The following is a 13,752-nucleotide window of genomic DNA, read 5'->3' as shown; positions in this document are numbered from 1 at the left end:
ATTGATATTTTTATCACCATTCTTTGGAATGGACTGAAAAGTCTGGATATAGTGTGGATGCAGAAATCCTCAAATTGTGGCTAATCACTCTCTACTTTATATCCTCCCTACCACCAGTAATCAATGAAAGAAGCCGATTTGGCAAGAACTTCCCCTTTCTCAGTCTTTTATCTCTGTTAGAATGCCATCAAAAGCACATTTCATTTGATCAGGCAAAAATTTCCAATTTTATTTCACATTTTCAATCTGATTCATTGCTAACAGATTTGATCCTGAAAATGTCATGTTTGTGGCATCTTGTTAAATGTCTCCATATTGATTAATTATTAGATAATTTTAAAGCAAAATCTAAAATATTTTTGCTTTACAATTTCTATTACAATATTTTAGCCTGCATTTTGACCAATGTGCACGTTGCAATTTTTGTGGAGTTGAAGTGCCCATCAGCCATGATTAAATGATGCAGTGGACTCGATGGGCTGAATGGTCTTACTTCCAAGTTGAAACTTTATTGCTGGAACAGCACAGCAGGTCAGGCAGCATCCAGGGAACAGGAGATTCGACGTTTCGGGCACAGGCCCTTCTTCAGGAATGGCCTGTGCCCGAAACGTCGAATCTCCTGTTCCCTGGATGCTGCCTGACCGGCTGTGCTGTTCCAGCAATAAAGTTTCAACTTTGATCTCCAGCATCTGCAGACCTCACTTTCTCCTGGTCTAACTTCCACTCCTATGTCTAATGCAATTTTTAATTCACTCGAGAAAATCTTTTAAAAGCAATTGGTTTTATTTCATTTCTTGTTTGGTTCTTTAATGTGACTGGCTGCTTGGTCAGCATGACTAAATCACTGCGGGCCCATGATTCCAATTAAAGAACACTGTAAGCAATTGTACAAGGCACAAGGAAAAGACAAGTTGCCATCAAAATAATTATTCAAACTCAAGGAGGAGTAAGATACATTTCTCAGACCGAAAGACATCAAAAGATATGACAAGAAAGAAAGAACAGGGCACAGAGTTAAATGTTTAGCCATGATCATACTGAATGGCGGAGCTGGAGCAGGCTCAAAGGGCCAAATGGTCTACTCCAGCTGCTACATTTTTTGTTTGGATGTTGACATCTTTTCAACCGAAACTTCCTTTGAAGTCGGCAGCCTGACTTTGCTGCAATATTTAGGCTAATGGTCACATTATTTCACTGAATTTCTGAAGGAGATTAAAAATGGAAAAGTCACAGGCAACAAGCAAGTAAAGATATTCGGTGAACAGAAGATATATGAGTGAAATGATGGATGAGCAAAACCCTAAGACAATGGAGCAGTGTTTAAGAAAGTTAAAATGCATGTATTACATTGCATAAAAGAACATGAACTTAGTTCCAACAAATACTTTTCTAAAGCATCATTGTAATAGGTCTATATGGGTGAGTGCTGATAGGTCTATATGGATCAGTGTTGCTAGATGTGGCTTGGAGTAATTGGGTAAATTAGTTACTTGTGGGTGGAACCAAGGGTGTGCTGATCACAATACAAGTAAAGGCTCAAGATTCCATTTTAAAATAAATTCATTTCAAAACCATATTAACAGACTGGGGTCAGGCATACTTTACGAAGGCAAGGAATCAGCTGGCTGAGGTAAAGTGGTGAGACAAACAATTTACTGGATTGGAGTATCATGGATAACAAACAGATAAATCTGTGAACAAGGAAAAAAGGTAGGTCATTCAGCCCTTGCAGCCTGCTCCACTATTAAATAAGATCATAGCTGATCTGATTTTAACCTCATCTTGATATTCCTGCCTGATAGTTTTTCATTCCCTTGATGAACAAGGATTATTTTGTCTCTGCCTTAAAATATCTCAAGACTCTGCATCCAAAGCCTTCTCAGGATGGGAATTCTTAATAATTTTCAGAGAAAACCATTTTACTCATTTCGTCTTAAATGGATATCACTTTATTTTTAAAAACAATGAACCTGGTTCTCGGTTCTCCCACAAGAGGAAACACTCTTCCCACATCCACCAGGTCAAGTGCCTTCAGGAACTTATATATTTCAGTTAAGACACTTCAGACTTTTGTAAATAAACATGGATAAGCCAAGAAACCAAATAAATTTTTGCGAGAGAACAAGAATAATAATGCAAACATTATGACAAAAATAAACAATTTAAGAATGGGATAAGAGAAGACAAGTGAGGTCTGAAAATAAATAAGCTACAAAAAGTAAGGGTGTTTGAAATTATAAAAGTGCAGATTTTCAAGAACAACCAATTTAAGATCATCCGATGTGCCTGCAATTTTGTTCACATGCTAGCTTTAAGCTGCATGTATTAATACACAAGAGCTTGTCCTCTTCAAACAAAAAGATGCCCAAGCACTGCATTTTTTTAGTTTCCAAATAAACAAAGACATAAGGACAATTAGACTCTACTGCATTCCACATGGGAACATCTCAACCAATGTCCATTTAGCAAACTATGAGCACTTCTTCTCATGCGGTCTAACTTGTTGTCCTCTAAAATTTGGGATTTTTTTTGGTCTATCCTGATTAGTGCAACATAAAATGCTTCGACATCTTTTTTGCTTCAGTAATACTTCAAAACAGATCTATAAAAAGTGAAGTCAAACCCAAAATTGTCAATTTAAAGACAGTGACCAAAATATGGCAGCTCCAAGAGATCAATTGTGTTAGGGGAGTCTGTAGTCCGAGGTACAGACAGACGTTTCTGTGGCCAGCAGAGAAAAAGCAGAATGGTGTATTGTTTCCCTAGTGCCAGGATCAAGGATGTCTCAGTGAGGGTGCAGAGTGTTCTCATGGGGGAGAGGGGCTAGCAAGAGGTCATTGTCCACACTGGAACCAACGATATAGGAAGGGAAAAGGCTGAGATACTGAAGGGAGATTACAGAGAGTTAGGCAGAAGTTTAAAAAGGAGGTCCTCAAGGGTAGTAATATCTGGATTTCTCCCAGTGCTACGAGCTAGTTAGGGCAGGAATAGGAGGATAGAGCAGATGAGGAGCTGATGTATGGGAGAAGGATTCACATTTTTGGATCACTGGAATCTCTTTTGGAGTAGAAGTGACCTGTACAAGAAGGACAGATTGCACTTCAATTGGAAGGGAAATTTGCTAGAACTGCTTGGGAGGATTTAAATGAGTAAGGGGGGGCCCAGGGAGAAAGTGAGGAAAGAGATCAATCTGAGACTGGGACAGTTGAGAACAGAAGTGAATCAAACAATCAGGGCAGGCAGGGACAAGGTAGGACTAATAATTAAACTGCATTTATTTCAATGCAAGGGGCCTAACAGGGAAGGCAGATGAACTCAGGGCATGGTTAGGAACGTGGGACTGGGATATCATCGCAATTACAGAAACATGGCTCAGGGAAGGGCAGGACCGGCAGCTTAATGTTCCAGGATACAAATGCTACAGGAAGGATAGAAAGGGAGGCAAGAGAGGAAGGGGAGTGGCAATTTTGATAAAGGATAGCATTACAGCCTTGGGGAGGGAGGATATTCCCAGAAATATATCCAGGGAAGTTATTTGGGTGGAACTGAGAAAGAAGAAAGGGATGATCACCTTATTGGAATTGTATTGTAGACCCCACAATAGTCAGAGGGAAATCGAGAAACAAACTTGTAAGGAGATCTCAGCTGTCTGTAAGAATAATAGGGTAGTTACGGTAGGGAATTTTAACTTTCCAAACATCGACTGGGACTGCCATAGTGTTAAAGGTTTAGATGGAGAGGAATTTGTTAAGTGTGTACAAGACAATTTTCTGATTCAGTATGTGGATGTACCTACGAGAGAAGGTGCAAAACCTGACCTATTCTTGGGATACAAGGCAGGGCAGGTGACTAAGGTGTCAGTGGGAGAGCACTTTGGGGGCAGCGACCATAATTCTATTTGTTATAAAATCGTGATGGAAAAGGATAGACCAGATCTAAAAGTTGAAGTTCTAAATTGGAGAAAGGCCAATTTTGACGGTATTAGGCAAGAACTTTCGAAAGCTGATTGGAGGCAGATGTTCGCAAGTAAAGGGACGGCTGGAAAATTGGAAGCCTTCAGAAATGAGATAACAAGAATCCAGAGAAAGTATATTCCTGTCAAGGTGAAAGGGAAGGCTGGTAGGTATAGGGAATGCTGGATGACGAAAGAAATTGAGGGTTTGGTTAAGAAAAAGGAAGAATATGTCAGGCATAGACAGGATAGATTGAGTGAATGCTTAGAAGAGTATAAAGGAAGTAGGAGTATACTTAAGAGGGAAATCAGGAGGGTAAAAAGGGGACATGAGATAGCTTTGGCAAATAGAATTAAGGAGAATCCAAAGGGTTTTTTACAAATATATTAAGGACAAAAGGGTAACTGGGGAGAGAATAGGGCCCCTCAAAGATCAGCATGGCGGACTTTGTGTGGAGCCACAGAAAATGGGAGAGATACGAAATGAATATTTTGCATCAGTATTTACTGTGGAAAAGAATATGGAAGATATAGACTGTAGGGAAATAGACGGTGACATCGTGCAAAATGTCCATATTACAGAGGAGGAAGTGCTGGATGTGTCGAAACGGTTAAAGGTGGATAAATCCCCAGGACCTGATCAGGTGTACCCAAGAACTCTGTGGGAAGCTAGAGAAGTGATTGCTGGGCCTCTTGCTGAGATAATTCCATCACCGATAGTTACAGGTGAGTTGCCGGAAGACTGGAGGTTGGCAAACGTGGTGTCACTGTTTAAGAAGGACGGTAAAGGCAAGCCAGGGAACTATAGACTGGTGAGCCTGACCTCAGTGGTGGGCAAGTTATTGGAGGTAATCCTGAGGGACAGGATGTACATGTATTTGGAAAGGCAAGGACTGATTCGGGGTAGTCAATATGGATTTGTGCGTGGGAAATCATGTCTCACAAACTTGATTGAGGTTTTTGAAGAAGTATTAAGGAAGATTGATGAGGGCAGAGCAGTAGATGTGATCTATATGGACTTCACTAGGCATTCAACAAGGTTCCCCATGGGAGACTGATTAGCAAGGTTCAATCTCATGGAATACAAGGAGAAATAGCCATTTGGATACAGAACTGGCTCTAAGGTAGAATACAGAGGGTGGTGGTGTAGGGTTGTTTTTCAGACTGGAGGCCTGTGACCAGTGGAGTGCCACAAGGATCGGTGCTGGGTCCTCTACTTTTTGTCATTTACATAAATGATTTGGATGCGAGCATAAGAGGTACAGTTAGTAAGTTTGCAGATGACACCAAAATTAGGGGTGTAGTGGACAGCGAAGAGGGCTACCTCAGATTACAACAGGATCTGGACCAGATGGATCAATGGGCTGAGAAGTGGCGGATGGAATTTAATTCAGATAAATGCAAGGTGCTGCATTTTGGGAAAGCAAATCTTAGCAGGACTTATACACTTAATGGTAAGGTCCGAGGGAGTGGTGCTGAACAAAGAGACCTTGGAGTACAGGTTCATAGCTCCTTGAAAATGGAGTCGCAGGTTGATAGGATAGTGAAGGCGGTGTTTGGTATGCTTTCCTTTATTGGTCAGAGTATTGAGTACAGGAGTTGGGAGGTCATGTTGCGGCTGTACAGGACATTGGTTAGGCCACTGTTGGAATATTGCGTGCAATTCTGGTCTCCTTCCTATTGGAAAGATGTTGTGAAACTTGAAAGGGTTCAGTAAAGATTTACAAGGATGTTGCCAGGGTTGGAGGATTTGAACTATAGGGAAAGGCTGTACAGGCTGGGGCTGTTTTCCCTGGAGAGTCGGAGGCTGAGGTGTGACCTTATAGAGGTTTACAAAATTATGAGGGGCATGGATAGGATAAATAGGCAAAGTCTTTTCCCTGGGGTCGGGGAGTCCAGAACTAGAGGGCATAGGTTTAGGGTGACAGGGGAAAGATATAAAAAGACCTAAGGGACTCTAATTATTCATATTATCTTGTGGTGGGAAGAACTGTAACAAAGTCTCCGAGGATGAAATTGTTAAATATCCTGATAGACGAAAGAGAAAGTAGCTTGCACCACTAAGATACACAGGAAAGCCACACACACACAGACCAAGTCCTGAACTATGAAAGCAACCACCCCAATACACACAAACAAAGTTGCATCAAGACTCTGTTCAAAAGGGCCACAACACACTGCAGCACACCGGAACTGCAAAAAGAGGAAGAGGAACACCTATACAAGGTATTCGCAAAAAACTGATATCCTCGCAATTTCATCAACAGATGCCTAAGGGAGAGACAACAGAACAAGGACATGCCGCAACCCAAAGGACTAGCCACACTACCATACATCAAGAACATCTCTGAAATGACAGCCAGACGACTGCGACCACTAGGACTCATAACAGCACACAAACCAACAGCCACTCTCAGACAACAACTCACCAAAACGAAGGACCCGATACCCAGCATGAGCAAAACTAACGTAGTGTACAAAATCCCATGCAAGGACTGCACAAAACACTATATAGGACAAACAGGAAGACAGCTAACGATCCGCATCCACGAACATCAACTAGCCACGAAACGACACGACCAGCTATCCCTAGTAGCCACACACGCAGACGACAAGCAACATGAATTTGACTAGGATAACACTACCATTATAGGGCAAGCGAAACAAAGAACAGCCAGGCAATTCCTGGAAGCTTGGCACTCATCCACAAACTCCATCAACAAACACATAGACCTGGACCCAATATACCGGCCACTACAGCGGACAGCTGAAACTGACAACCGGAAGCGGCAGGGACAGGCCACTATAAATGCCAGAGGAAACACCACAGAAGCGCTTCACAGGAGGCTCCCAAGCACTGGGGACGTCACCTAGACAGGGGACGAAACGTTTGCAACAAAAACTTCCAGCTCGGCGAACAGAACCACAGCAAAGAGCACCCAAGCTACAAATCTTCTCACAAACTTTGAGTAACTTGCACTGATTTCAACAGACATATGTGCAGACCAAACTCCAGAATGGTGTGGAACAGATTGTGCAGTTTTGGGCTCCATAGCTCAGGAAGGAGGTAATGGCCCTGGAGCGGGCTCAGAGGAGGTGCACGAGAATAGTCTCAGGAATGACAAGCTTAACATATGAGGAACGTCTGAGGATACATGATGGGAGTTTAGAAGGGGGATCTAATTGAAAATTACACAATACGGAATGACCTGGACACAGTGCATGTTGGGAAGATGTTTTCATTGGTAGAAGAGATTAGGACCTGAAGACCTTTTAGAAAGGAGATAGGAGAAACTTTTCAGTCAGAGTGATGAATTATTGGTAATCACTGCCACAGAAGGCTGTGGAGGCCAGGTCATTGATTACATTTAAGGAGGAGATAGATAGATTCTTGATTGTCAAGGGGATCAAGGGTTACAAGAAGAAAGTAGGGGAATGTTGTTGAGAAACTTATCAGCCATGATTGAATGGCAGAGCAGATTCAATGGGCTGAATGGCCCAATTTCTGTTCCTATGTCTCGTGGTCTTATTGTCTAATTCTTTGAACGTAACGAGGCATAGTAGAAGGACAAAATATTGGAGATGCGGTGTGTATCGATCTTGGGCAAGTTTCTAACATGAAACCACATTCAAAAATGTTATGGTTTGAAAATATGGGAGAAAAGTTGGATTAAAATTTTGTTAGAATTCAGAAAACTGAGCAAGTGTTAAAATTATGTTTTCGGAGTGACTTGAGAAAGGTTGTGGTGCCCACATAGGGTTCACTTTTGTAGACTACCTCTGTTCACCATCAATAATTCAGGCATCAAAATAGATGGAATGGTACTTACATTTGCAAGGGGCTTAAAAGCAACAGAGTTATCTGTCAAGCAGGGGAAAAATAATTACACTCAAATCAAAAGTTTACAGACATCAAGATTGAAGTAGATATACCAGTTACTGATACTAACATCAAATTCATTAATTTAAGTCACTACCAGAAAGCACTGTCTCAAATGCTTTTTTAAAACTTTTGTCACAGAACCATTTGTCTAATGCAAACATGCATTTGTTATTTTGTAATCCTAAACTGGCAACCAAAAGCTTATTTATTTAACTATTCTGACTGTCTTTACCTGATCCTTGTCTAATGTCAGCACAACTAATTCTGAATGTTAATCTTGCAACTGACAATGCAAAAGGCCTCTCATCCCACTCATAAGCTCTTTAAATGCAAATTCAATTTATATGATTGCATGACGTGGATACATTTGCATGATGAATATTTCTTTGATAAACATCTCACTCAACAACCAATACAGGTTTGTGTTCTTCCTTTTTAATGATCATTCCTCCATCATGTCAACCTTGGTAACCTTCCTGGTAAAATGTGACAAAAAAAGTGGCAACTCAGTTGCCTGAATCTTCTGAACTTTAACAAAAATAGTGAACTGCTATTACATTAATAAATTTCCTTGACTCAACAAGAGTATTGGCGTGTGGGTGTGTATGTGCATGCGGTTTGCAGGAGGACGGGGTGAGCCTGAAAGGTCAGGAATGCAAGTGGATGAGGTAGACGAGATATAGGTGAGTCACTGGGCAGTTGAGTTGACTTGAGTCAACTCAATGGTGTTCTCAAATTTGGTTGGGCAGGTTACTGGGTTCCAGGATTGAATGGAATGACCAATAACATGTTATCCTGATGTTAGCTTTAAACATGTAACCACCCAAGCAATACTGTGTTATCCAAATTTTGACTTTGACTCAGAGTCACAGGTACCTACAAAGGGGTCCAGGACCCAGGCGAAACAGCCATCCGAAGCGGAAACTTGTCAAGCAATTCCCATTGATGTCAGCATGTCAGGTCTCTCCCAGAGAGACATCTTCTCTGTACATCTTCAAGCATACACAAAGACTTTGATAACTCAGTGACTTGGAATATTTTGGTTATTTCACAATAATTCATTTATTTTTGATTTGGAGGTGCCGGTGTTGGACTGGGGTGTACCAAATTAAAAATCACACAACACCAGGTTATAGTCCAAAAGGTTTATTTGGAAGCACTAGCTTTTGGAGTGCTCCTCCTTCATCAGGTGACAACTGGAGCCCCGAAAGCTGGTGCATCCAAATAAACCTTTTGGACTATAACCTGTTGCTGTGCCATTTTTAACTTTATTTATTTTTAATTCATTTATGGGATGAGGGCATTGCTGGCTTGGCCAGCATTTATTGTCCATTCCTAACTGTCCAGAGGGCAGTTCAGAGTCTGTGGGTCCCATTGCTGTGGGTCTGAAGGACATTAGTGAACTCGGTGGGTTTTTTCAACAATCAACCATGGACATTTGGTCATTAGATACTTAATTGCAGATTTTGTTTTTTAATTGAATTCAAATCCCACCATCTGCCACAGTGGGATTTAAACCTGAGGCTCTGGATTAATAGTCTAGTGATAATACCACTAAGCCATTGCCTTCCCTATGAAGCCAATAACAATGAATGGGGTAACATTAGAATCGAGCAAATCCAGTCAAAGAACATCAACATAATTAACATTGTCATCGAATAAAACATGAAGATTCCATGCAACGCCATGACCATGCAGCAACCTGAAGGCCATGTACAAACGTGCACATGTAACTTTGCAAAAAGAAGTTTAAGTTGCTGCATTCTTCAATAAATTATGCATGCATTCCAAAAAGAAGGGGAAATTTTCATCCAAACTATATTTGCAAATGGTCTCTGAAATTCATGGCACCACTAAGAATTAATCGGCTTTCAGTTCCATACTTCATCAAATAGAATCTATAAAAAAGGTAATTTTCAGATGCTGATTGGAATACAAATACCTGTTTAATTCAATGGAGGTGAGGGCAGGGAGAAGGTGAGTAAGGGAGAAAATGAGGAAGGGAGATAGCTGAAATAGATCAGACAAAGACAATGACATGAAAAGGGCAACGGAGAAAATTATATTTCTGCACTGACTAGAGAGATGCACAGGTACAAAATATTTTACTGGGGAAATAGAAGAAGTCGCATGGGCTGAAGGACAATAAATACTCACCATGGTGGTACCAATGTGGACTAACATGTATACTATGTTCCAGCCTTCAATTTTTACGGACATACTCACACAGGACTGAATTTGTTTTTGTAAGGAACAAAGCTTATAAAACTAACATTTAAACATGAAAATTATGCTGGCGTAATATCTACTACTTAAACTTCAGATTATCAAACGCTCCCCTTCAATCATTCACATCCACACAGCTTCCAGTAAGTATGGAATTTTTTTTGTATTTTGAACCATGCCAGTAAGCAGAATACTGACAAAATTAATTCATTTTCTATGTGAGGTCAAAGTGAGGATTGCAGATGCTGGAGGTTAGAGCCAAGAGTGTGGTGCTGGAAAAGCACAGCAGGTCAGGCAACATCTGAGGAGCAGGAAAATTGATGTTTTGGGCATAAGCCCTTCATCAGGAAGGAGGCTGGGAGTCTCGTGGGTGGAGAGATAAATGAGAGGGGGTTGAGGCTGGGGGAAAGGTAGATGAAAGTGCAACAGGTCGAAGCGGAGGGTGGAGCAGATTGGTAGGAATGAAGATGGACAGTCGGGACAGATCATGAAGATGGTGCTGAACTGGAAGGTTCGAACTGGGTACGGTGGGGGAGGGGGGGGAAAATGAGGAGGCTGGTGAAATCCACATTGATGCAATGGGTTTGGAGGCTCCCGAGACGGAAGATGAGGTGACCTTCCTCCAGGCATTGGGTGGTAAGGGAGTGGGGATGGTGGAGGCCCAGGACCTGCACATTCTCGGTGGAGTGGGAAGGGGAGTTGAAGTGATTGGCCCTGGGGCGGTGGGGTTGGTTGGTGCGGGTGTCCTGGAGATATTCTCTGAAGTACACTGTGAGTAGGCATCCTGTCTCCCCAATGTAGAGGAGACCACATCGGAAGCAATAAATTCAGTAAATGACATGCGTGGAAGTGCAAATGAAACTTTGATGGATGTGGAAAGCTCCTTTGGGGCCTTGGACGGAGGTGAGGTGAGGGGGGGGGGGGGGGGGGGCAGAGGAGAGTGTGGGTGCTTTCCCTTCAGTCCCACCCGACCTCTCATTTATCTTTCCACCTTCGTGGTTCTCAGCTTCATTCCTGATGAACGGCTTACACCCAAAACATTGATTTTCCTGCTCCTCGGATGCTGCCTGACCTGCTGTGCTTTTCCAGCACAACAATCTTGACATTTTCCATGTGAATCTAGTGCATGAGGAAATTTAATGTTGTTGTTTGTATCCATCCTAACACTGCACTTCACAAGCTCACAGATCCTTCACCGTCTTCTCAAAGAAGATGCTCGAAAAACCCAATGAAACAAGAAGAAAATTTAAACTTCACTGCAGGATTTGCAACAACAAACTTATTCCTATTTATATGACCTCACCATTTTAGCTTCATGTAGAAACAACAAATATAATCACTGCTTTTAAATAGGGGTACTTAATCTGGAATTAGATCTATTGATGAGTTAATCGGTTTTGATAGCAACAGCAAATTTTTTTTTCCCCTAGGTGTATTTAGAAAAATCACTTCACCACCAGCATGGGAATAATGCATTATTACCACTTTAATAATGTCAGGACACCACTGTAAGTGACCAGCACTGACTTTTATACATAATTTATAGACAAGTATCCTCTAGCACCACAGCTGAAACAGAAAAATCTGGAAAAGATTGAGAATCATAATACCAAAAAAAACAAACATTAAACCTTACAAAAATGAACAATTCATTCGACTTACACCATTTTCCATCTGTCTATCCATAGTACCCTGGGCTCGATTTCTCTTCAGCGTTGGATCTTGGAGTCTCAGACAGCCTGTAAGAAATAGTTGTTTTAAAATAAATATAGTTACATTGAATAACCAAACTCATTGTGTTCAGCAGCTGTGATTTCTGACTCCACCCAGAAACAATTGTTTGGCAGATACAAAGTTTCGTCATTGCACAACATTTTGTTCCCAGTGAAATCTACCCAGATCTGGGTGAAGGTAGGGAATTGCACTGAAAGTGAAATATCAAAATTCACAGCAAACAGAAGAAAAGATAAACCTTCATTTATTCTCTCGTGGGAAATGGCATTGCCAGCTGGCCCGTAATTATTGCCTGCCCCTAGTTGAGAAGGTGACCACAATTCGGTGACTTTTACTCTAGTGATGGAGAGGGATAAGTGTGCACTACAGGGCAAGAGTTATAGCTGGGGGCAGGGAAATTATGATGCGGTGAGGCATGACTTCGGATGTGTGGCTTGGAAAAGTAAGCTTCAAGGCAAGGGCGTAATTGATATGTGGAGCTTGTTCAAGAAGCAACTATTGAGTGTCCTTGATAAGTATGTACCCATCTGGCAGGGAGGAAAGGGTCGTGTGAGGGAGCCGTGGTTTAATAAGGAATTGGAATCCCTTGTTAAATGGAAGAGGGCGGCATATGTAAAGATGAGGCGTGAAGGTTCAATTGGGGCGATTCAGAGTTATAAGGTAGCCAGGAAGGACCTGAAGAGAGAGCTAAGAGCAGCAAGGAGGGGACATGAAAGGTCCTTAGTTGGTAGGATTAGGGAAAACCCTAAGGCTTTCTATAGGTATGTCAGGAATAAAAGAATGACTAGGGTAGGAATAGGTCCAGTCAAGGATGGTAGTGGGAAGTTGCGTGTGGAGGCTGAAGAGATTGGGGAGACACTGAATGAATACTTTTCATCAGTATTCAATCAGGAACAGGACATTGTTGTCAATGTGAATACTGAGTCACAATTAAGTAGAATGGATGGCTTTGAGGTATGTAGAGAAGAGGTGTTGGAAATTCTGGGAAGGGTGAAAATAGATAAGTCCCCTGGGCCTGATGGCATTTATCCTAGGATTCTCTGGGAAGCAAGGGAGGAGATTGCAAAGCCATTGGCCTTGATTTTTATGTCCTCGTTGTCTACAGGAGTAGTGCCAGAAGATTGGAGGCTAGCAAATGTGGTTCCCTTGTTCAAGAAGGGGAGTAGGGATAACCCTAGTAACTATAGGCCGGTGAGTCTCACTTCTGTTGTGGGCAAAATCTTAGAGAGAATTGTAAGGGATAGGATTTATGAACATCTGGATAGGAATAATGTGATCAAGGATAGTCAGCATGGTTTTGTGAAGGGCAGGTCGTGCCTCACAAACCTTATTGAATTCTTTGAGAAGGTGACTAAGGAGGTGGACGAGGGGAAAGCGGTAGATGTGGTGTATATGGATTTTAGTAAGGCGTTTGATAAGGTTCCCCATGGTAGACTACTGCAAAAAAATATGGAGGTATGGCATTGAGGGTGAGTTGGAGGTTTGGATTAGGAGTTGGCTGGCCGGAAGAAGACAGAGGGTAGTAGTTGATGGCAAAGGTTCATCTTGGAGTGCCGTCACTAGCGGTGTTCCGCAAGGATCTGTTTTGGGACCATTGCTGTTTGTCATTTTTATAAATGACCTGGAGGAGGGGTTAGAATGTTGGGTGAGCAAGTTTACGGATGATACGAAAGTCGGAGGAGTTGTAGACAGTGAGGAAGGACGTGGCAGGTTACAGCGGGATATAGATAAGCTGGAGAACTGGGCAGAAAGGTGGCAAATGGAGTTCAATGGAGCTAAGTGTGAGGTGATTCACTTTGGTAAGAGTAACAAAAAGATGGGGTACTGGGCTAATGGACGGATACTTGGTAGTGTGGATGAGCAGAGGAATCTTGGTATCCATGTACACAGATCTTTGAAAGTTGCCACCCAGGTAAATAGTGCGGTGAAGAAGGCATATGGCGTACTGGCTTTTATT

At 42.0% G+C, this 13,752-nt stretch overlaps 1 protein-coding gene across 2 annotated transcripts in view; it reads right to left on the bottom strand.

Moving 5' to 3' along the window:
- LOC122552713 (apoptosis-stimulating of p53 protein 2-like) overlaps window positions 1–13,752 on the bottom strand; it is a 117,491-nt gene that overhangs the window by 72,123 nt on the left and 31,616 nt on the right. For both annotated transcript variants that reach the window (XM_043695612.2, XM_087991255.1), the window contains exon 4: window positions 11,724–11,800. In XM_043695612.2, the coding sequence (XP_043551547.2) occupies window positions 11,724–11,800 (77 nt within the window). The remainder of the gene's footprint in view (window positions 1–11,723; window positions 11,801–13,752) is intronic.

The sequence above is a fragment of the Chiloscyllium plagiosum genome, unplaced genomic scaffold (assembly GCF_037043375.1).
Source record: "Chiloscyllium plagiosum isolate Xiang-an unplaced genomic scaffold, Cpla_swu_hap1 HiC_scaffold_10, whole genome shotgun sequence".
Classification (NCBI taxonomy): domain Eukaryota; kingdom Metazoa; phylum Chordata; class Chondrichthyes; order Orectolobiformes; family Hemiscylliidae; genus Chiloscyllium; species Chiloscyllium plagiosum.
The sequence above is the reverse complement of the archived record's forward strand: the minus strand, read 5'-3'. Positions and strand labels throughout refer to the sequence as shown.